Source organism: Panthera onca, chromosome A2 (assembly GCF_046562875.1).
Source record: "Panthera onca isolate mPanOnc1 chromosome A2, mPanOnc1 haplotype 2, whole genome shotgun sequence".
In the NCBI taxonomy this organism is placed as follows: Eukaryota; Metazoa; Chordata; class Mammalia; order Carnivora; family Felidae; genus Panthera; species Panthera onca.
In genome coordinates, this window is record NC_138340.1 from 13,673,570 (window position 1) to 13,696,588 (window position 23,019).

The 23,019-nt window shown below is 56.6% G+C and overlaps 2 protein-coding genes across 4 annotated transcripts in view; both read right to left on the bottom strand.

Moving 5' to 3' along the window:
- PDE4C (phosphodiesterase 4C) overlaps nucleotides 1-485 on the bottom strand; it is a 30,537-nt gene extending 30,052 nt beyond the window's left edge. The window contains exon 1 of the mRNA XM_081792233.1: nucleotides 372-485. The gene's annotated coding sequence lies outside the window, so the exon portion shown is untranslated. The remainder of the gene's footprint in view (nucleotides 1-371) is intronic.
- Nucleotides 486-5,224: 4,739 nt separating this feature from the next.
- IQCN (IQ motif containing N) lies at nucleotides 5,225-23,007 on the bottom strand. 3 transcript variants are annotated; one of them, XM_081792231.1, is made up of 4 exons: nucleotides 19,289-23,007; nucleotides 17,191-17,323; nucleotides 12,533-16,000; nucleotides 5,225-6,235 (listed from the first exon to the last, which is right to left on the bottom strand). In XM_081792231.1, the coding sequence occupies exons 2-4, from the start codon at nucleotides 17,272-17,274 to the stop codon at nucleotides 5,309-5,311; spliced, it is 4,479 nt and encodes a 1,492-aa protein (XP_081648357.1). In that variant the 5' UTR covers nucleotides 17,275-17,323; nucleotides 19,289-23,007; the 3' UTR covers nucleotides 5,225-5,308. The 3 variants fall into 3 exon arrangements, with proteins under 3 accessions (XP_081648357.1, XP_081648358.1, XP_081648356.1); XM_081792232.1 differs by having other exon boundaries at nucleotides 12,596-16,000; nucleotides 17,191-17,328; XM_081792230.1 differs by having other exon boundaries at nucleotides 17,191-17,328.
- Nucleotides 23,008-23,019: the final 12 nt, after the last annotated feature.

Genomic DNA, 23,019 nt, shown 5'->3' on the forward strand with positions numbered 1-23,019 from the left:
GTGAGTTTGAGCCCCACACTGGGGGTAGAGATTACTTAACAGTTAAAAGTTTAAAACAAATTTCAAAACACTTGTATTCACATTCTGACCCCTTATCGCGCTTATCTTGTTCTTTTATAAACAAATCAATAATTTACTTATAACCTGTCTCCCAACAAAGCTGTGTCTCACAGGACCTGATACACACTAGGTGCTTAATAAATGTGCATAGAAGAAAGAAGGTCTGAGCGGCTTTAGGTGACACCCGGTAGAGTGGGGAGAAGCCCTCCTCCACACATTCTCAGGTCTGTGTCTCTCCCTGGTGGCTAATCCCAGAACTGCAGCCTGCTACCCCCAACCATTTCCCCAACCCCCAAACCTCCAGTACTCACCAGAGCCAGAGGACACAGAGGTCCTGTCAGTGCTGGCTGAGGGCATGGAAGAGGGCTCTGGTCTCGAGCTGGGAGAAGTGGAGCTCCAATGCAAGGTCAAGGTGGGGGAGCTTGGGGGGCTCGAGTGGGAGGTAGGGGTAAGCTCTGAACCCGGGGAGCCAGAACTGGGGTGGGTGGCCGTTTCTGGTTGTGGGGAGGAGATGGGCTCCAACCCTACATTTGTGGAGCTGGTGGGGGTTGCCCCTGAATTTGAGGAGGCGGGCTGTGAAGTAAGGATGCGGACCTGGACGTTGGAGTCTGTAAAAACAGAAACACGCCCAAAATGGAGTCACTTGTGCTAAGCCCCATATCAACAAACCAAGACTTAATACCTAATCTAATCGCAGTTTCCGCCCCGCCCAGGAGTGGGACCTTTACCCCGTCAGTCTGGAATTAGCTGGTCAGCACTTGTGAGATAATCTGTCTCCTAGATGCCCCTCCTCTGCTTTCTCGCAAAGGAAGGTAAACTTGCCCGAAACAATCCACTCTTTGCTGGGAACTGCCTTTCTCTTCCCCCCACTTCTGCCTATAAAAGCCTTCCATTTTGTACAGCTCCTCGGAGCTCCTTTCTATCTGCTAAGATGGGACGCTGCCCAATTCATGAATCATTAATAAAGCCGTTTCGGTCTTCGGATGTATTCCTGCCGAATTTTGCCTTCTAACAAGTCTGCCTCTACACTCGAGGTGATGGTAGCGGCCGGTCGTTTCCACTGAGCTGGAGGAGCCGTAGCTGGGAAGCTCGGTTCTCCGTCCTGCTCGCCAAGAGCACGGAAAAAAATAACACTGGAGGGAAAACTCACTGAGGGGGCAGGGAGGGGATGGTTAGGGACAAGGGGGCGTGGCCTCAGCCCCAGCCCCTCTCCGGAGGTCTCCCCGTTATCCCAGATGGTAAACACCTGCCTCTCGGGAGACCTGGAGGACTTGGCGAACCACGTGAGTGCTCCGTGGGAAGCGGGAGGCGCCCTGGTCTGAAGTTCTACGGCCAAAGTTACAGCCCGGGTGGGGCCCTCCCCGCCCCCACTCTTGCTTCGGGGCTGTAAAGGCCCTCGGTATATAGGGAATGGCTGCAACCCAGCCAGCTGGGGAACTCTTTCTCTTTTTTCTTTTCTTTTCTCTTCTTTTCTTTCTTTCCCTCCTTCCTTTCCTTTCTTTCTTCTTTCTTCCTTCCTTTCTTTTCTCTTTCTTTCTTTCTTTCTTCCCTCTTTCCCTTTCTTCCTTTCTTTTCTTTCTTCCTTTCTTTCCTTCTTTCCTTTTCCTTCTTTTTCTTTCTTCTTTTCTTTCTCTTTCCTTCTTTCTTTTTCCTTCTTTCTTTTCTTTCTTCTTCTTTTCTTTCTCTTTCCTTCTTTCTTTTCTTTCTCCCTTCTTTCTCTTTCTTTCTTTTTTCCTTCCCTCCTTCCTTTTCTTTCTTTCTTTCTTTTTCTTTCTTCTTTTCTTTCTCTTTCCTTCTTTCTTTTTCCTTCTTTCTTTTCTTTCTTCTTCTTTTCTTTCTCTTTCCTTCTTTCTTTTCTTTCTCCCTTCTTTCTCTTTCTTTCTTTTTTCCTTCCCTCCTTCCTTTTCTTTCTTTCTTTCTTTCTTTCTTCCTTTCTTTTCTCTTTCTTTTCTTTCTTCCTTCCTTTCTTTCCTTCCTTCCTTTTCTTTCTCTTTCTTTTCTTTCTTCCTTTCTTTCCTTCTTTCCTTTTCCTTCTTTTTCTTTCTTCTTTTCTTTCTCTTTCCTTCTTTCTTTTTCCTTCTTTCTTTTCTTTCTTCTTTTCTTTCTCTTTCCTTCTTTCCTTTCTTCCTTCTTTCCTTTCTTTCTTTCTTTTTTCCTTCTCTCCTTCCTTTTCTTTCTTCCTTCCTTTCTTTTCTTTCTTCCTTTTATTTCTTTCTCTTTCTTCTTTCTTTCTTTCTTTCTTTCTTTCTTTCTTTCTTTCTTTCAAGTCTATCCTCAATGTGGGGCTTGAAATCACCACCCTGAGACCAGGAGTCTCATGCTCCACCAACTGAGCCAGCCAGGCGACCCTGGGGAACCCTTCTAAACCTTCTGGGACTCAGTTTCTTCCTCTGTAAAGTGTAAGTCAAGCCTCTGAGCGCTCACACAGGTTTGGCACATAGTGGGTGGTCAGGTGCACAGATCCACCTCCAAGCCCCCAGGGAGGATCAGCCCTAATCTTCTTCATCAGGTACCTGGAAGGTCCCCAAGGCTAAACTCAGAGTCTTAAATGAGAGGTTGGTTCTGAGGTCTCTGGCTCTGGGAACAATCCGTGGTTTGGAGCTCTGGAAATTACCCTGCTCTGTTCCAGCCACTCCCTGGCTCCTACCCCATCCCAGGCACTGAGCCCAGGAGCTAGAATGAGGGTGGGTGAATATTTTGTGGGCCATGTCCCACAAGGACTTCCTAGTTCCAGGCTGCTAGGCACCTTAGCTGCTTGTGAGCTCGTTCATCAACGGCTCCTTGCCCCACCCTACCTACTCTGCCCTGGGCGAATCTTTGTGCTTCCTCCCTCACCTCACCTCCGGCAGCAAAAATGCGGAAATAACCTCAGGCGCCAGGAGGGGGCTGGGTCTACACACAGACCCCTAATTCTCTGTCCAGGCTCCCAGGCTCTGTGGGATGCCAGAGAAGTCTAGCAGAGGCATGGTGCACTGGCCTGACTTCATTCCCATTTTACAGACGGGGGACTAAGGCTCAGAATGGTTGGGAACCTGGCCCAAGGTGACTGGGAAGGTGGGAAGAGGGCCCCTTAAGGACCACCAAGGAGTCAAGGATGAAGAGGCCAGCCTCCCCAAACTGCTTCCTATCATTATTTTTGAGGCATTTCTGCTGAAATGAAGATGACTCGGGGCCACAGTGGACCCCAAGCCAAGCCAGAACTCTGGGGAGCTGAACTTTTTTTTTTTTTTTTTTTTTTAAGTAGACTTCACATGCAGCAAAGAGCCCAAGGGGTGGGGGCGCGGGGGGAAGAGACGGGCTTGAACTCATGACCCTTCAAGAGTCGGACCCTTAACTGACTAAGCCACCCAGGTGCCCCAAGGGAGCTGAACGTTTTCAAGTCAACCAAGGAAAACCAGTGCTTGAAAGAGGAGGTGGAGGACGACACAAGCTCTGCTGAGTGCCGGGGACAGAGTAGACAGGTGCTCCTGAGCTGGATCCGGGCACTGTGCTGGGAGTTTGCTTTGCCCGGAGTGCCCTAGACCAGGAGGCTGGCAAGAGCCAAGGCATCTGGTTCTACTCTGGGCCTGGCACAGCTGGGAGACTCGCCCCGCCTGAGCCTCAGTTTCCTGAGCTCTGCAGGGGGGATACATGTGGTGCCTTCTGAGTGAAGCCCTTGCCCGCAGTGGGAATCCCGGGCGTGGTGGCCTCCGTTCTTGACGTTCTAGGGCTGAGGCTGGGGCATGGGTCAGAGAGAGCAATGACTCGGTGGGACAAGGAGGGCTGGGGGGAAAGGTGCGGGTTCAACTCTTCTGCAGCCCCGGGGACCGTCTTACAGGGCGGCAGAAGGAAATCGAGTCAGGTGCCAAGAACCTCTCCTGGGAGCCATCAATGCTTAGTGACCAGGAAGTGAGCCCTTACGTGCCCCCACTATGGCCCTGGGGCCCTCACTCCTCTCCCCTTGGGGGCTACAAGAAACTGAGGTTTGAAACAGAACCTCAAACTGGATATGGAGGCCCCCGCCAGCCTGTTGCTGGTTCAGATCAGCAGCAGAGTGGCAGCGCCCCACTTTGCTTCTGAGAGGAGCGGCCCTTCACGTGTTGGGGGAAGGCTGGGGGTGGGGGTGGGTGGCCTGAAGGAGGGATTCAGAAGCCAAGTGTGTTGCTGAGCCATACGCCCCCCTCCAGCTTCCCGAAAGCCAGGCCTCCTTGTCACCTGTTCTTACCTCTAGAGGCGACAGGGGCAAGGGAGGAATTCCCCAGCAGCAGCACCAGAGACAGCGGCAGAAGTGGCGATGGCAGCTGGGAACCCGCCATTCCAGGGCAGGGAGGGCGAAAGGCGGGCTCGGCACAGGTGTGTGGCACGCGCAGGCGCACGCGCCCCCTGCCTGCAGCGGCGCGTGGGGCTGGGCACAGGTGGGGCAGAGGTGGGGCCTCAGGACACAGGGCCTCTGGGGGCCCGCTACTGTCCCCAGGGGTGCCATTCCTGCCGCCCTCTCCACCTGGACCCCCTCCCCGCCCCCGCCTCTCCTACAAACCCCACCTGGACCATGACCCTGAAGCCGTCCAACTCTCCCTATGCCCTCAACTCTGTGGCCCCCTCCGTAGCTGCCCTAAATCCATGCTGTCCCCGCCCCGCCCCTCCTCTGTCCGGGCCGCCCCCCTCTGGGGCAGCCCCCTCACTCTCTCTCTCTGCCTGGTTCCTGCCCCAACAGGCTGGGTAGGTCTGTCTGGCTCGCTCTCTCACCAAGACTGGGGGTGAGAGGGAAAGGCAGGCTACACTTCCCCAATCGGGAAATGGCTGGAAACTCCTAGCATTTCCTGAAGGGGGCACCCATGCATACGCCCGTAGGATTTTCTAGGGGCAGGGAACTCATGATGGCCATCCTGGACCAGGTCCCCGGACACTGGCTTCTGGAATGTGCTGGGGACCGCTTCCATCTGGAACTGACTGGACTCCACTCCATTAGCCACGGATAGACACGGTGACGTATGTGAGGCCACCCTGTCGGCCCTGACCTCTGGAAAAGATTTAGGGTCCCTCTCCCGGCTGCAGAACCCAGGAGCCGACTGCATGGTTGGAAGCTTTGGGGCCCCTCCCATCCAAGATGTTCCAGAGCCTCTCAATTCCACCCCCCACCCCAACCACACCCAAGACACCCCCATGAGCACAGGTGGACCAAGACTCAGGCTGTGGAGGGCTTTATTCACTAGACCCAAAGAGCCACATTGCCCCTCTCCTGGTGTCCCCCCACCAGTCAGCCAATGTCCTAGACACCCGGCCACTGCATATACTGCGGATCGTCCCATGCTGCTGGTCCCAAGAGCGCATCCGTGGTGAGGGTGGCCCGAGTGTGATGGCCGCGCCAGGTGGCTTGAAGCGTCTTGGCTGCCACCTGCTGCTGCCTCAGCTGGCGGCGTGCGCTGAAGCCCCTCCACGCCGACTGGATGGTCGCGGCTGCCTTATTCTGGCGACGGGACTGCCGGGGGCTCCCGGGGGTTGTCAGGGTGCCAGAGCCCCATGGGACGCCTGCCTGGACTCTGGCGCCCCGGCCCATGCCGTGCACCACCCGGGTAGGCAGGGTGTGGCCACACATGTGGCACGTGCGGGGGCTGGAACCCACGAGCATCACCACACTGGGCGGGCTCCCCGCCCTGGGACTCAGGGACTGGCAGAGGGGGCAGACGTGCGGCTGGCAGGACTGGAAGCAGCGGTGGTCAGAGGTCGACCCGGTCCTGCCGCCCATCTCGGCCCACACGCCCTGGAGCAACGCTGGCGGGGTTTGGCCCCGGCGGATACAGAAGCCTCGCCATACGGCTTGGATGATGGTGGCAGCTCTGGAGAGCTGGGCCAGGTCCCGCCGCACACGGTAGCCACGCCAGGCGGCCTGGATGACGACGGCCCACTGGTGCCACGCTTTGATGGTGCGGCGTGCCAGGTAGCCACGTGTGCACGCCTGGATAACGACCAGAGCGTGGATGATTATCTTCTCCACGGCCTGCATCGATGCCATCGGCTTCCCCGGCTGCCTGGGATTCACCGCTGCCTCTCTGCCCACAGTGTCCCCCGGCACAGAAGCCCTGGGCAGCTCCCACGGGCCACCAGGGGTCACTGCGCGGTCCACGGGCCCGACAGCTCCACTGGGGACGGCAGGGTTCCGGGCTTGGCCACCAGCTCTGACGGCGTCCGCGGGGCCCTGGAGTACAGCGGGAGTCAGGAGTGCCCCAGGACTATCTGTAGGAGCCACAGCGCTCTGGAAGTCCCGAGACCCCCATGTTGGCTCCTGGGTTAAAAGGGGCCTCCGGGAACCGCCAGGTGAAGACTCATAGCCCAGAGACACCCTCTGAAACTCTGGGTGCAGCCCAGGGATGCCCATGTCGTGTGTTGCCTCAGTACGCGTGACTGGTGTTACGGCTGCTCGTGTAGCCGGGAGGTGTTCGGGACTTTGCCGTGAGGACCTGTGGGCCTGCTCTCGCACGTCACGTGAGGGCACGATCCTGGCTACGTTATCATCTAGCATTTCCGACACAAGACTACCAGGCATGGACCTATAGGATTTTCTAGAGCCAAGAAACTTGTGGCTGGTCTGAAGCGGATCCCCAGATGCTGGCTTCTCGTGTGGTCTGGGGACAGCTTCTGTCTGGAACCCACCAGATGCCGCCCCACTCACCCTGGGAGGATAAAGCGGCACATGTGAGGCCACCCTGGCGGCCACCGACCTCTGGGAAGTCCTGGGGGTCCCCATCCCAGCCACCGACCCTGGGTGCAAACTGGATGTTATAATGCTGCCATGGGCCAGCTTGGGTGACCCTGCGACTATGGTAGAAGCCCCCGCCTCGTGGGCGTGGCTCTGGGGCACGTGATCCGCGAAGGGGTTCTGAGGCACAATGAGAGCCACCGAGGGGCCCTGGGACCCATGAGCCGCTGTTGCCCGTTGATGAGCCAAAGGAGCTCTAACAGACTCCACGTGCACACTGGGGACCCTGCTAGTTGTCACAAAGTGGGAATTGGGGGCCCCCCAAGTGGTTGCTGACCCCTGCTGCAGAGCTGCAGTGATGCCACCTGCCCTCCAGTGCTGGGCAATACTCAGGGACTGGGGAGGGACAGGGGCCATGCCACTGGTCAGCGACTTGGTTTCACTGGGAGCCACCTCCTCCAACAATGGCTTTTGACCATTGGGAAGGAACTGGAGGCTGTGGTTGATGTCAGTTGACGGGAGGCTATGGGACATCCACGGGGTTTCCTCGAGGACTATGGACTCCCCACTGGATTCGGATGCCTGGGACAGAGCCTTCTCCGGGTCCTCTGGCTTCAGCATGACCTGGTCATCTGTGGTCTCAAATGGCATCATCCCAGGAGCATGGCTCAACTGTGAGGCTCTTTGTAGAACCGGGGGCCTTTGGTGCACCCTCCTGGTTGTGCCACTAGCTTCCTCAGCCCGGGGATGAAGTTGAGCCAGGCCAATGGCACGGGATGCTTGGAAGGGGGCTATAGACCCTTCCCCAGCCAGGGATCCGTAGTAAGGACGGGGAGTGATCCCGATCAGCATGGACCCCTGGGGAAGGCTCTGGGCCACATTTCCGACTGTGGGGGGCAGGCCAGCTGCGCTAGCCCTGGACCCCAGAACCAGGCCCCGATTCAGTCCCCCGGCCATAGATGCTGGAACCACAATAGAGGCCACAGACTCAGGGGAGACATTTGGGGCCACCTCACTCGCCACTGAACCTGGGACAAGGCTCGGGGCAGTGAAACTAACTGCGCATCTTACAGGGAGGCTCTGCCTCATCCCACCAGCCCCAGACGCTGCAATCAGACTGGGGGCCACAGAACCTGGACACAGGGTCCTGGTCATGCCACTGGCCACGGAACCCAGAGGGAAGCTCTGGGCCACAGCACTGGCCATGGGATCTGGAGGGAGACCCTGGCCCATGCCCCTGATCACGGATCCTGGGGGAAGGCTATGGCTGATACCATAGATCACACACCCTGGGGGAAGGGTTTGAGCTACACCACTGACCACATAACCTGGTGGAAGGTGGGGAGGCACGTCACTGACCACGGGCCCCGGAGGCAGGCTTTGGCCCACACCTCTGATCACAGACCCAGGAGGAAGGCTGGGGGCCACACCACTGGCCACAGCACCTGGGGCCATAGCTGTGGCCATCGTATTGGCTACAGAACCTGGCACCAGGCCACTGTCTGTGCCCATCACAGGCTCCTGGCTGACAGCATTTGCTTGTTGGTAACCTGGTGCCACAATTGTGGACACAGAAGGATGCTGGTGGTTCAAAGGTGTTGGGAGATCGACATTGACCGGAGACATATTGGGGGCCACGCTGGCCTGGGAAAACTTGAATGGACTCCTACCCCATCTGTTGGGCACTGAAGCCTGGGAGAAACCAGGACCCACCTCTGAGGCTTGTTCACGAACCAAAGGGACACCTGCCACAGAGCCCGGGGATGCCGTGGGGGTCATCCCGCTGGCCACCTGAAACTGGTCTGGGCCCCCACCAGTTACCGCACTTCTCTGGCACACGCTCCCTGCGGTGCCTGGACACACAGGTCCCGGAGACACTCTTAGGAACATACCAGCAGCCAGGGTCCCCCGAGACATATTTGGGAACATGCCAGCAGCCATGGCACCTGGGGACATGCTGGTAGCCATGCCCCTGAACAGAGCCCCGAGAGATATACCGGTTCCCTGGTCTAGACAAGGGTCCTCTCCACCAGCCACGGGCACCTGGTAGAGGTTTGGGGCTGAAAGAGCAACAGCAGAATGTGCAGTCCTACTTGGGCACCTCCCCCTGACACTGAGTGGCTGATGAAATTCAAGGGACACCTCACTGAACTCAGGGGCCTGGGGGTGTGAGGCCACCCCACTAACCATTACAGGATCTTGACATGGGTCCACCCCAGGGGTCACAGATGGCTGGCTCAGACCTTGACCCGTGCTGCTGGTCCCAGATGGATATGATGCACTCGGGGGGACTTCGGTCACAACCGATGGATGACGCCGACTCGGGGCCACGGCATTCACCCTTGATGAGGGTAGATTTGAACCCACTTTAGGGGGCCGACTTGACTGACCAATTGCACAGCTAGTACCACTCATTATAGATGGTTGGAATAGGCTGAAGGGCTCCCTACTGGCCACAGGTGCCTGGGCTAGGCTGGGGGCCACCCCCCTGGTCACAGATGGCTGGGCTAGGCTGGGGGCCACCCCACCAGTCACAGGTAGCTGTGTTAGGCTGGGGACCACTCTACTGGTCACAGATGCCTGCATTAGGTTGGGGGCCATCCCACTGGTCACAGATGGCTGGGCTAGGCTGGAGGTCACCACACTGGTCACAGGTGGCTGGGCTAGGTTGGGGGCCACTCCACTGGTCACAGATGGCTGGGCTAGGCTGGGGGCCATCCCACCAGTCACAGGTAGCTGTGTTAGGCTGGGGACCACCCTACTGGTCACAGATGCCTGCATTAGGTTGGGGGCCATCCCACTGGTCACAGATGGCTGGGCTAGGCTGGGGGCCATCACACTAGTCATAGATGGCTGGGCTAGGCTGGAGGTCACCACACTGGTCACAGGTGGCTGGGCTAGGCTGGGGGCCACCCCACTGGTCAAAGATGCCTGGGCTAGGTTGGGGGCCACCATACTAGTCACAGATGACCAGGCTAGGTTGGGGGCCATGGCACTAGTCATAGATGGCTGGGCTAGGTTGGGGGACACCCCACTGGTCACAGATGGCTGGGCTAGGCTGGGGGCCACCCCACTGATCACTGATGCCTGGGCTAGATTTGGGGCCACTCCACTGGTCACGGATGGCTGGGCTAGTCTGGGGACCACCCTACCAGTCATAGATGGCTGGGCTAGGTTGGGGGCCACCCCACTGGTCACAGGTGGCTGGGCTAGGCTGAGGGCCACCCCACCAGTCACGGATGGCTGGGCTAGGCTGGGGGCCACCACACCGGTCATGGATGCCTGGGCTAGGTTGGGGGCCACCACACTAGTCACAGATGACTGGGCCAGGCTGGGGGCCACGACACTGATCACTGATGCCTGGGCTAAGTTGGGAGCTGTCCCACTAGTCACAGATAGCTGGGCTAGTATGGGGGCCACCCTACCAGTCATAGATGGCTGGGCTAGTTTGGGGGCCATGGCACCAGTCACAGATGGTTGGGCTAGGTTGAGGGCCACCCCACTAGTAATAGATGGCTGGGCTAGGCTGGGGGCCATGTTACCGGTCACAGATGCCTGGGCTAAGTTGGGAGCTGACCCACCAGTCACAGATGGCTGGGCTAGGTTGGGGGCCACCTCACTGGTCACAGATGGCTGGGCTAGGCTGGAGGACACCCTACCAGTCACAGATGCCTCGGATAGGCTGGGGGCCACTCCACCGGTCATAGATGGCTGGGCTAGGCTGGGGGCCACCCTACCGGTTATAGATGGCTGGGCTAAGTTGGGGGCCACTCCACCGGTCACAGATGGCTGAGCTAGGCTGGGGGCCACGCTACTGGTCACAGACGCCTGGGCTAAATTGGAAGCCACCCCACTGGTCCCAGATGGCTGGGCTAGGCTGGGGGCCACCTTACCGGTCACAGATGCCTGGTCTATGTTGGGGGCCACCCCACCTGTCACAGATGGCTGGACTAGATTGGGAGTCACCCTACTGGCCACAGATGCCTGGTCCATGTTGGGGGCCACCCCACCTGTCACAGATGGCTGGGCTAGGCTGGGGGTGACCTTAGTAGTCATAGATGATTCAGATAGGCTGGGGGTGACCCTACTGACTATAAATGGCTGTTGCGGGTTTGGAGCCATGGTATCTGCTACTGATGGCAGGGAGAGGCTTGAGGTTAATCTACTGGCCACAGAGGGCTGCTGATACACGGTAGGGGCCACGTCACCCAAAGACACACTTCTGGTCAGTCCTGTTCTATAGGATTTCTGGGACAAGCTCTTCTTCAGATCCATGGAGCTTTGGCCTGAAGACACATCCCTCTCATCCGGATCATCTGAGCCCCAGTGGACACTCAAGGTCACAAGACCGGACACTGAGCTGTGATACAGAATGGGCATCGGCTCTGAACTCGCAGAGGGAGGGTGGTGGAGGTTTGGAGTCGTGTGTGGCCAGCTCACCTCCCTAGTTTCTCCCCTGTCTCCAGGCCCCTGAGGCCCCCCCTCGGCCTCTCCAGAGAGGAGGGCATCTCCCCGGATGTCCCTATCCAAGCTGGCCACCAAGGACTCCTCCCCCACCAGGTCGATAGCAGTCAGACTGGCCACAGACATGGTGGAAAGGCTGAGTGAACTACAGCTGGGCAATGAGCTCTGGGAATTACTCACATTCGGGCCACAGTCTGTGGAGTCTGGGGACAGGCTTCCGGACAGGTCATTGTCCAGACCCTGTGGCAAACTGGCCACCAGTTCATTGAGTATACGGCCGGTCACTTGCTCCCGTGGGCAGTGCCCACTGGAAATGGTACCCTCGGTCCGCTTCCTCTCCTGCCGAGGGATGGCTGTACCGGGCAGGGGGTGTGCCAACCTACTGCCTGGGGACGCTTGGAACACACTGGGATCTACCTGAGTCTTGAGTGCCCAGCGATGACCGGGAGCCGTGGAGCCAGGCAAGAGACCTAGGCTCATGTCACAGGCCTTGGGAGTCTGTGGTTGGGCTAGGGTTGCTTTGCTCACAGCGGCAGCCCTCCGTGGACCTGAGGTAGCATTGCCGATTCTCTCCCTAGGGTCCGGGGAGGCCCGTTTGTGATTTGAGGACTGAGTTTTCTGCACGGCGTCCTCACGGACCACAGATGGCTGTCGTGGAACTTTAGTAGCCGATGACCGGTATACGACGAGGGGCACCTTGTTGACCCCGGAGGGCCGACACCAACAAACGGATCCCCCATAGGCAGCGACACACCGGTGGGAGTGGGAGGCCTTCCCGCCACCCACAGTGCAGGGAGGCATAGCCGGGGCCACCCTGCCCTCCCTCGACGAGGCCCATGGATGTGGGGCCACCCTGCTGACATGTGGCTTATGGGAGCTCTGGGCTGTGCCACCGGCCACTGACGGCTGGCTGGTGCTTGGGCCCACACCGTTGGCAATGAGCGGCTGCCACAGACTGGGGGGCAGCAGCAGGAGGGGTGGCCTGGGCAAATCGGGGCCTGTGTCGCTCTCCACGGGGTTGAGATCCGATGCCAATTCACCGGCCGCTGGGGGGAGGCACACATTTTCCTCACTGACCTCAGGAGTCAGATACAGGTTTGAGGAGGAGTCCCTGCTGGGCCCCATCTCCCGTGATGGAGTGGGGTCCAGGGCAGCAATTAGGGGGTACTGATGAACAGTGGTGATCACTCTACTAGTTAGGGAGGCACCCATGGAGACCACCGACGAGCAGGGTGACCCCCCGAGCATGGCCCCATCCCCCATCTCTGCTAAGAACCCGGCAGGCCTGCCTGTGAAGAAGCCCTCCCAGGCCCCATCCTGGGGAACCCTGACCTTGCTGGGTTGTGGTCTCACGGGGCCTAGGGTGGGCCCCCACGCAGCTGATGGGCTCCCCACCTCCACTGGGGTCGGCATCACAGTCATCCTGCTTCCTGCTGCTTGCGAGGTGGCCTTGGGGAGGACAACTCCGGTCCTCAGGGCTGCCTGAGACAAAGACTGGCTCAGGACCGCGCCTAGCTCCCCCTGACACAGGGCCTGGCTCAGGGCTGCCCACTCCTCCTCCGTCAGCGCCTTGCTGAGCATGCCCGCCAGCTTGCCCTGCTTGGCCTTAGCGAGTTTTGCCCGGAGCTCGGTGGGGGTCAGGGTGCGGGACAGGGCAATGCCCAGCTCACCCCAGGACAGCACTTTCATCAGCGCTGTGCCCAGCATGCCCTGGGGCAGGGCCTTGGTCATCGTGGCACCCAGGACTTTCTTTGTCAGGGCCTGGTTCAGGGCTGCCCTCACTTGCCCCTGGGAGAGGGCTTTCGCCAGCAGGGCACGGAGGTCCTCCTGGGAGCCCAGCTCGGCGGCCAGCTCGGCACACAGGGAGGCGAGCTGGGAGGCTGCCAGCTCTTCCTGGCAGGGTGTGGCTGGGCCGGCCATCGATGGCTGGGCCCGGGTAGCTCCACTGTCACCCCAGGATTCAATGTTGCACGTGGGGTGTCTGGCAGATGCCAACAGGGGCATCAGCATGCTCTGGGTCTCAGAGGACCCCTGGCATGGGCCCCGGGTGGCTTTGCCCTGTGCATGGCTGTGGGGCTGCATCTGGGTCAGTCTGTCCTCTGGCTTGGCTCGGGGCAGAGTGCCAAGGGCACCAACGTGATGACAAGGCTGGGAGGAGGCCTTGAACCCAGCCAAGAGCGGCTGCGACTGGGTCTTGCTGCTGAGCTCAGCAGGTTGGTGGGTTGCATAGAGGCACTTGGCTGCTTCTGTGACCAGCTGGGCCTGGGAGTGTACCTTGGTCAGCCCGGTAGGCAGATGTGCTTGAGATTGGACCTTTACTGCTCCTGTGGCCAGATGTGCTTGGGACTGTGCTTTGGTCAGACATGTGCCCAGATGTGCAAAGGATGGGGTCTTGGTCAGCTTGGCAGATGGACGTGCCTGGGACAGGGCCTTGGACGGACATGGGCCCAGATGTGACTGAGCCTCAGCTGTGGTCAGCTCAGCAGGTGGATGTCCCTGGGACAGGGCCTTGGTCAGCTTGGAGGATGGATGTGCCTGGGGTAGGGTCTTGGACAGACATGTGCCCAGATGTGCCTGGGGCAGAGTCGCGGTCAATTCAGCAAGCAGCTGTCCCTGGGACGAGGCTGTGGTTGAACATGTGGCCAGCCGTTCCTGGGGCAGAGCTTTGGCCAGACATGTTCCCGCGGCCTTGGCCGGACATGGGGCCGGCTCGCCCCGGGGTAGGACCACAGCTGTTTCTACAGGCACATACACTTGGGATTGAACCTTCATGACATCGGTCCTCAGGTGTGTCTGTAATGAGGACTTGTTCCTGTCCTCAGTCACTTTGGCCCATGGCGAAGCCCTGGGCGTTTCAACGGCCAAACTGGTGTTGGATACTGTTTCCGTTTTCACCTGTTTCTGGGAGAAGGTCTTGATTTTTTCAGCTTCTAAAGGAGGCCTGGCTGGAGCCTTAGGAGTCCCAGCCCCCAGATGTGGCGGGGGAAAGTATTTGACCTTTCCCTCAGGCAAGGAGGAGCGGGATGAGATCTTGACCATCCCTGTTGTCTGCTTTGCATCCACCACAGCCTTGGCCTTTGGTCCGTTCAGATACGTGTGGGATGAGGTGTTGGGAACTCCGGCTGCCGCTGCCGCTGGAGGTGAAGACTTCAGATTTCCAGCTGTTGGAGGTGGCAGGCACAGGGTCCTGATGATGGCAGCCACCGAGCGGAATTGGGCTGGGGTTTTGGTGACCATGGCCGCCAGACGGGTCTGGGGAGGTGTCTTGGCCATCGCCGGCACTGGGCATGTCTGGGGCGGAGTCTTGGTCATCGCGGCCACAGGGCGTGTCTGGGTTGGGGGCTTGATCATTGAGGCTAACAGGCATATCTGTGGTGAGATCTTGGCCATCATGGCTGCTGGTCGTGTCTGGGGTGAAGGGTTGGTTATGGAGGCTGTTGCTCGCATCTGGGTTGGGGTCTTGGATATGGGGGCTGCTGGGGATGGCTGGGGTGGGGTCTTGTTCACCATGGCTGCCAAGCATGACTGTAATGGGGTCTTAGTCACTGTGGCTGGCTGGGATGTCTGGGGTGAAGTTTTAGCCACTGCAGCCACCGGGCATGTCTGGGGTGAGGCCTTGGCCACCGGGCCTACCTGGTACATCTGGGGTGGGGTCTTGGTTATTGTTGCCGTGGGCGTCGAGCATGGCTGGGGTGGGGTCTTGTTCATCATGGCTGCCAGGCAAGACTGGAGTGGGGTCTTGGTCATCCGGGCCGCTGGGTACATCTGGGGTGGGGCCTTGGCTACTGTTCCCGTGGGCACTACACACGGCTGGGGTGGGGTCTTGGTTATCACAGCTGCTGGGCCTGTCTGGGGTGGGGCTCTGAAGACCTCTGCTTCCATGTGGTCCTGGGTCTGGGTCTTGAGTGATCCGTGAACTGCCGGGGCACACCTGGCAGGTGGTGGTGGCCCGGGGGCTCCTGACTTGTTGGCTCTGGCAGTTACTTGCTTGGTCTTCACTGTGTCCCCTTCTACATGGACAAGGCAGGAATTTCTGACGGTTCTTGTCAGCAGGCGTGGGCGGCACTTTGCATCTAGATTCACTGGGCATGGAAGCCTGATGGCAACGGTCTGGTGTGGTAGGAAGGTGATGCTGGGGCCTCCAATGGTACAAGGGACCCGTATGCCAGGCTGTGGAGAACTCTGGGTCTGCAGCAGGACCAGCTGGTGGGTGCAGGCAGCCAGGCTGTCGGAGGAAGGGAACTGGGTCTCTTTGCTCACCATGATGGGCTGAGCCAGAGGGGACTTGCTCTCTCCTGGATGCTGGAACCGCACCTGCTGGGGGGGGTGGTAAGGGATGTCCCCCTCCTCCACTCTCACTTTTTTCTCCACCGACTTGCCAGACCGGAGGAGACGCTTGGTGTTGAAGTGTCTCCAGGCCTCCTGGATGGCCTTTGCTGCCATCATCTGGGAGATCAGCTTTTGCCGGAGCCGGTAGCCTCTCCAGTTGGCTTGGATGAGGGTGGCTGCACGGGACAGCATCATGTCCATCTCATCTACCAGGATGTTCTTGAAGGCCTGGCTCTCAACCACAGCCCGGAGGCGTGGGATGTGACGAGTCACCTTCTTGTCCTTGTCCAGATCTTGCGGAAGGCTCTCCTTGGAACCAAGTGGCTCATGCTGAGGTTTTGGACGCAGTGTCCGTGCTTTGTCTTGGAGATTGGGGTCGGACTGGGGCTGGTACAAGCTCTGCCCATTGGGTGATAACTGGAGCTGTGTTGCTTGCTGCATTGTCTTTCTTCTTGAGCAGGTCAGCTCTGCCTGTGAAGGGTGGCAAGGAGGTAGGTGGTCAGGGAGTGGGGTCATGCAAGCAAGAGGTCTCCTTGCTGGAGCGAGCACTCCAGGACCTACATCTTCCTGTTCTTGGCACCTCACAATCTTCCTCCTCTCCTTTGCAAGCCCTCTTTCTCCTGGCCACCTACCGCGGTGGCCTTTGGTACCTATGTCTCCCTCATCATCCCGTGGCCACTTCAATGCTGGCACAGTGCACCCGCTCAGTTAAATGTCCAACCACCTTCTTGCTTTTTGAACTTCCTTTATATCTGGAACATAGTGTGAATATAGCACTGATCACACTATTTTGGAAAATTTCTGGGGTGTGTGTGTGTGTTATTTTTTGCCTCTCCCCATTTACTATGAATTCCTAGAAGGCTAGAACCAAGTCTGAGTCATTTCTGAGTCCCCATCTCGGTCACAGGGCCTGGTTTCAGGCTGCGAGCAGGTGAGTGTTGGGTGGGTGGCTACATTAATAAATGAGTGGTTGAGTGGATTGGAAGTTGGGCAGATAGGTGGACGAATGACTAGATACGGAAGGGATAAATCTGGATAGATGAATGGTGAGTGGGTTGGAAAGATGGATAAAGGGTTGTGTGGAAGAATAAATCGGTTAATGAAATTGATGAATGAATTGATCAACAGATCAACAAATAAGGAAATGGACACATCGATGGATGGATGGATGGATGGATGGATGGATGGATGGATGGATAAATGGATGGATGGATGGATGGATGGATGGATAAACGGATGGATGGATGGATGGATGGATGGATGGATGGGGAGAGAGAAGGAGGGAGGAATGGACAGATGGGTAGACGAATGAGTAGTGGATGGATGAAATCTGAGTAGATAAATGGGTGTATGAATGAAGAGAACTGAAGGAATTGAAGAGATCAATGAACAGGAGGTAGACTGATGGCTGGATGGATCAGAGAATAGATGCTGGATGACTGGTAGATGATGGGTAGATCAACGACAGATGGAAGGATGAGTAGAAGGACGAGCGGATGACTGCGGTTTCCAGAAGTACCTTGGTTCAGAGGGAGGTGGGATATTGCCAAGCAGCCCTGATGCGTGACCTGGTGCGTAATACACTTGTCTGGCAGAAGCCCCCCCACATCCCTGCCATCTGGTGGGAGCAGCCAGATTTCTTTTCCCAGCCATCTGCATACCTTGAAGGGCCATAGAGTTGGAGAAGGAGCAGGAGGAGAAGGTGCAATCTCAGAAGCCAACTTGTAAGAGGAAGCAGCCTTCATTCAGTCCTTCATCTCATGCAACGTGCAGCAACACTGCCCTGGGCTGGCTCTGACCTCAAGACCAACATAAGAAGAAATGTTAAAAAGCAGACAGACAAAATCCCCAAACCCTAGCATCTCAAAACAAAAATCAAAGACTTTTAATTCCACAAAGATGAATGTACAAGAGAAGTTCATTCTAGTGTTATTTTTTAATGTTTGTTTATTGTGAGAGACAGAGAGAGAAAGAGTGCGTGCGAGCAGGGGAGGGGCAGAGGGGGACAGAGAGAATCCCAAGCAGGCTCCAAGTGTGACGCAGGGCTCAATCTAATGACTGTGAGATCGTGACCTGAGCTGAAATCAAGAGTTGGACACTTAACTGACTGAGCCACCCAGGAGCCCCTAATGTTATTTTGTACATATAAACAAAACAGCTAGAGATAGCCAAAAAGGTGATTCCTAGGGGGTCAGTTACAAGTGCATAAAGAAGGATGTTCAAGGATGTTCATCACTGTATTGTTGAAGAAGAGTAAAAACTGAAAACCACCCGAATGCTTATCAACAGGAGGCGGCTTAAATTACACAGAACAAGGGGGCCTGGGTGGCTCAGGTAATTAAGCATCTGACTTCGGCTCAGGTCATGATCTTGCAGTTTGTGAGTTTGAGCCCCATGTCTGTGCTGACAGCTCGGAGCCTGGAGCCCGCTTCGGATTCTGTGTCTCCCTCTCTCTCTGCCCCTCTCCTGCTCGCTCGCTTTCTCTCAAAAATAAATAAACATTAAAAAAATTGTTTTCATGTACTCAGAACATTCATACAGCGGTATGCAATCCGGCCATCAGAAAGGTGTCCAGATCCACAAAAAGGGCTCAAATTTAAAAGATGGACACAGCATGACCACTTGAGGAAACTGTCGGTATCTTGAAGGCGATTTATCAATTCCACCCTGACATTTACACTCAAGGGGTCAACGTGTTCATTACACTCAGCCCAAACCAGAAACCGTCCAAATGCCCATCAACAGAAGACTTAAATTCAACCATATCAGTAATTGATATAATAGACCAAACACTTTAAGACAGAGATGATCGAAATAGATTTGTTTTCAAAGACCCACGCGCTGCCTCCTTTCACAATGAATGTTGTAGCGTCACCTGTGTAATGGCTTGAATGTCCTGCCCCAGCCCCGTGTTCACCCCAGCCCCAGGACAGGCTGGGTCCATTCAGGACAAGCATCAGTGTGAACTCACTCATAACGGCAAATGGGCCCGAGGCTGGTTCTCCTGGAGGTGGGCACAGTCATTGTCCCCATTTCACAGAGGAGAAACCTGAGGCCCGGAGAAGCCAATATACCATATTTCTTATTTCTTTGTTATTTCTGATTTGCCTCCCCGCCAATAAACTATGAGCTGCCCATGGGTAGGGATGTCTGCCTCTTTTCTTTGCTGTTGAACCCCCAGTGTCTAGAATAGTACATACAATAGGTGCTCAATAGATGTTTATGGATAGATGCATGGATGGATGGATGGATGGATGGATGGATGGATAGATGGATGGATGCAGCCCAAGCTTCAGAACTTGGAGAGAGCTTCATGATCTGAAACGGCCTATCCCGGAGTCTGGGGTTTCATCGGCCACATGGTTCAGCCCTTTCACTGAGCTCAATCAAAATGAGTGAACAGACAATGGAGAGGGGACAGGAAAAAGGAAAGGGGCCCCCAGACATGTAAGCTGAGCTGGCTTGGAAATTTTGAGTAAACCCCTCTGAGCCTCAGTTTCCCTGTCATGCAAGCTAAGACCACTTTCCCGGCCTCCCAAGAAACATGATAGGCTCTCCAGGCTGGGACCCCAGGCAGACAAACCCACCGTCAGGTTTTTGGGGGCGCCAAGCGCCCCTGGTCTAAGGGACTGAAAAGCTGACCCACTTCTTGGAGTGGCCTGGAGAGTCCAAGGGGACTCTGAGGTTGCTGGAGGCCAGGAGAGAACAGCCCAGTCTCCGTGTACCCCGCCCCCCAAACCCTCCACCAGCCCCACTCACCTGCCCCTGAAGCTGAACCGACCGGCCCGAATGGCCAGCCTTGGGGCCCTGGTGGCACAATGGCTTTGTGACTCACAGCCAAGTTCCAGCCAATCCCCACCAGCTCCTCCTGGGGAAAGGGGATTCTAGAAGGCAGACCCAGTGTGGGGGCAGTACCTAGATCAGGGCTGAGGGTTATGGTGGTTGCTACATATTTCCTGCCCGTCCTGAACAGAAAATTAGGGCCCTGAGCACAGAGGGGGGCCCGAATTCTTCCCCTACACGTGTCTCAAGGCAGACTCAGTCTCACATATCTTGGGCATTTGTTGAGCACCTAAGTTTGTAGTGGGACCTCATCTGGGTCTGGGGACACAAAGAACTCAAATAACTTGGGGGTGTGAAACTGCTAGGAAGGAATCAAAGAGTGGGTGGATGGGCTGAGTCCCAGAGGAGAAGGGGTTAGTCACAGGAGAGCTGGGGGAAGGGCATCCCAGGTGGAGAACACAGCTTGGGCAAAGGCCCTGAGGCGGAAGAAGTTAGGCATGGTTAGGGAACGTGGCGGCTGATGTGGTTGGAGGCGAGGGAGAAGAGGGCCGGAGGTGGAGGACAACTGAATAGGGAGGAGTCAGAGAGGAGTACGGAGTTTGGGTTTTATCAAGAAGGTTCTGGGGAGCCATAAGAAGGGTCCAGAGCAAAGAAGACACTGCTGTTGTAAAAGGCCAGGGATTGTCTGTGTCTGGCTCTGAGGATAGGGGCTCCTTAGAGTGAAGCTAGGCCCAAGGTCCCTTGGGGTCCCCATACGGGCCTGGCAAAACTGGGTATTGACTCTGAGCCACAGTCCTGAAGGGGAAAGTGAGGCCACCGTCCCCATTCACCTCCTGGGGCTGGGCTGATGCCCAGTGTGAATCACACTGCTGGCCGGGGCTGGGGCTGACACACACCTTGGCCTCGGCTCAGCAGGGTCCTGCCAAAGCCACACAGCCCGGCCCAGCAGCCTCTGCCTCGCTTCTCTGGGGGTTGCTGGGGAACAGCTTCCAAGGCCAGCTGGGTAGCTGAGGGAAGAAGTGTTATCAGGCTCCTAGCTGTGCAAAGGCCCTGAGGCCAGAAAAGAAGTAGTTTGGGTGGGTGGGGAGGGTGCCTGGTGAGACACTGACCTCTCCAGGGCCAGATGCACTCAAGGACTTTTTTTTCCAGAAAGGTTTCAAGTATGGGGTCAGATCTGTGGTTTCCAACAAAGGCCCCGTGTCACATGCTGGTGAAAACATAGGGCCTCCACTTAGACCCAAGGCTCCTGGGAGCCAGGCAAGAGTCTAGGGTTCTAGCCCCTGCTCTGCCATCTAGCAGGGGCGGGATACAGTAAGATATACTTGGCCTTCGTCCCTGGTCCCTGGCACTCTTCTCCTGAAACTCTCGGAATCTCTGAGGGCGATAAGTGTCTTTTGTAAACTAAAAGATGAGTGATGGCTGGGGACTAACAGCTTCAGGATGGGGGCTGGTTCCCAGAAAGACCAAGGCATTAGAGGGTTGGAACTTTCAGCCCCACCTGCCAGACCTCCTGGGAGGGAGGAGGGGCTGGAGATTGAACTAATCACCAAAGGTCAATGATCTAACCATCATGCCTACGGAAAAAGACCACTGGGGTTCAGAGAGCTTTTTAGTTGGTGACCACGGGGAGGTACCGGGAGGGCGGCACACACAGAGGGCATGGAAACTCCACCCCCTTCCCCTTGTGCGTGGAAACTCCACCCCCCTTCCCCTTGTATCTTGCCCTGTATATCTCCACCTGGCTCTTTCTGAGTTGTATCCTTTAAAATAGTCCAGTAATAGTAAATAAAGCACTTTTCCTAGGCTCTTTGAGCTGTTCTGGCAAGTTATAAAAACTGGGGTGGGGGTCATGGAAACCCTTGGTTTCTAGCTGGTTGTTCAGATGTCCCAGGTGACAACTTGGGGCTTGCACCTGGCATCTTGTTTTTTTTTTTTTTTTTTTATGGTTATTCATTTTCGAGAGACAGGGCATGAGCAGGGGAGGGGCGAGGAGGGAGGGAGACACAAGATCCGAAGCAGGCTCCAGGCTCTGAGCTGTCAGCACAGAGCCCGATGCGGGGCTTGAACCCACAAACCGTGAGATCCAGACCCGAGCCGGAGTGACTAAGCCACCCAGGTGCCCCGTAACTGGCATCTTAAACGGGGATGGTCTTGTGGGACTAGGACCTTCACCTGTGGAGTCTGTGCTAACTCCAGGTAGTGTCAGAACCGAATTGCAGGGCACCTGGTGTCTGGAAAACCGAATTGGTTGGTGTGGGGAAAACCCCCCAACACATTTGACGTCAGAAGGATTAGGAATAAAACAGTTCAGGGGGTGTCGGGCACATCTCCCAACCTCCTGGGCCTCCCCTTCTCTGTAGATTGGGGGCTGCACGGGGAACACTTGAGTATCATTATTATTCTTCCCCCAAAGCGATATGGGAGATGTTACCTGGGCATGAACGTACCCATTTCACAGCACAGAAGGTAGAGGGGAGAAGGGGAGAGGACTTGGTTGAGGTCACGCAGTGGCAAATTGGCAAGTGAGGACTCCGTCTCCTGAAGAGTGAAGCTCTGCCCCTAAAACGTGGCTCTTGGCCCCCTCTGTATCAAAGACACCCCCAACTCAGCTTCAGCCTCTTTCTCGCTCCTGGGCCCCCTCCTGAAACGTCTGCCTGAAGGTAGGTGGTGCTCAAGAGGAGGTCACATGGTTAAAAACCAACCCCCAAAGCAGCTCCCGAAGCCTTGAAAAGTGGGCGGCCGGGGTGATCAGAAGGAAGAGTCCCACCCTTTCAATGGCAGAGGGACTGTGGGCATGTGCCGTTCCTTCTTTGCACCTGTTTCCCCATTTATAAAACAGGGACAATTCATCTGCCTTCCTTAGCAGGGCTGGGTATACAGCTGGCGCTCAACACATGACCACCAGCTTGACTTGCCCTGTGCCTAGGTCCCTCCAGGCCCCAAGTGAAGCAGAAGCCCCGAACCCAGGGTCTTTTGCCCACACAACAGCAAGGGCCAGAGCAGGCAGGGGAAGAACGCGGCCTGGCAGTCGAGGCTCTGGAGGTGAGGTCCGCATGTCCCTTGCAGTCTCCCGAAAATTTCAGGCTGTATGACCTCAAGTTACTCAATCTCTCTTAACAGTAGTTTCCTCAAAATGGGAGAGTAGGATGTTGGGAAGGGAGAGGTCTTCAGGGAGTACTTGGAAAATCCTGACTCCAAGTCAATGCCCTTAAAGGACGATGGCACAGAATGTAGCTCTAACTCCAGTCCTGGAGGCAGACTGCCCGTCAGACCCCACCTGGGCCACTTTTCTTCTGGTCCTGAGATAGCATCCCCATCCACGGGACAACGGTAAGAGGTTACACTGAGCACCACCTGTAGCCAAGCACCACTCTGTGAACAAAGTGTTCATCCTCCAACTTTGTGGGACAATGTTACAACTGTTCTGCCCATTTTACAGACACGGTTAACAGAGGCCCAGAGGTTCAAGTTTCGGCCTTTTCCTGCCTGCCGGTACTGGGCCGTCCTCTTTCCATTTGGTGTCTCTTCCCCAAAGGAGACAACCGTGGGCCCATTAGTTCCAAAAGCTTGTTGGAGGTCCCAATGTCCCCCACCTAACCTGGACATGAGTCGGCCCCGAGCCTAGGCGCGCCTAGATGGCGCTCGCTGCGCGCCAGATGTGCAAGGCCCCTCCCGGACGCCGGCTCTCCTCCGAAGTAGGGGCGGAG

Bases quoted from the DNA above. Each gene is read 5' to 3' on its own strand.
- IQCN (XM_081792231.1), bottom strand. From the start codon at position 17,274: ATGAAGGCTGCTTCCTCTTACAAGTTGGCTTCTGAGATTGCACCTTCT. The intron at 16,001-17,190 runs GTATGCAGATGG...CACCCTTCACAG, and splicing joins CAACTCTATGGCCCTTCAAG to GCAGAGCTGACCTGCTCAAG. The intron at 6,236-12,532 runs GTCAGGGTTCCC...GCTGTACTCCAG, and splicing joins TGAGACCACAACCCAGCAAG to GGCCCCGCGGACGCCGTCAG.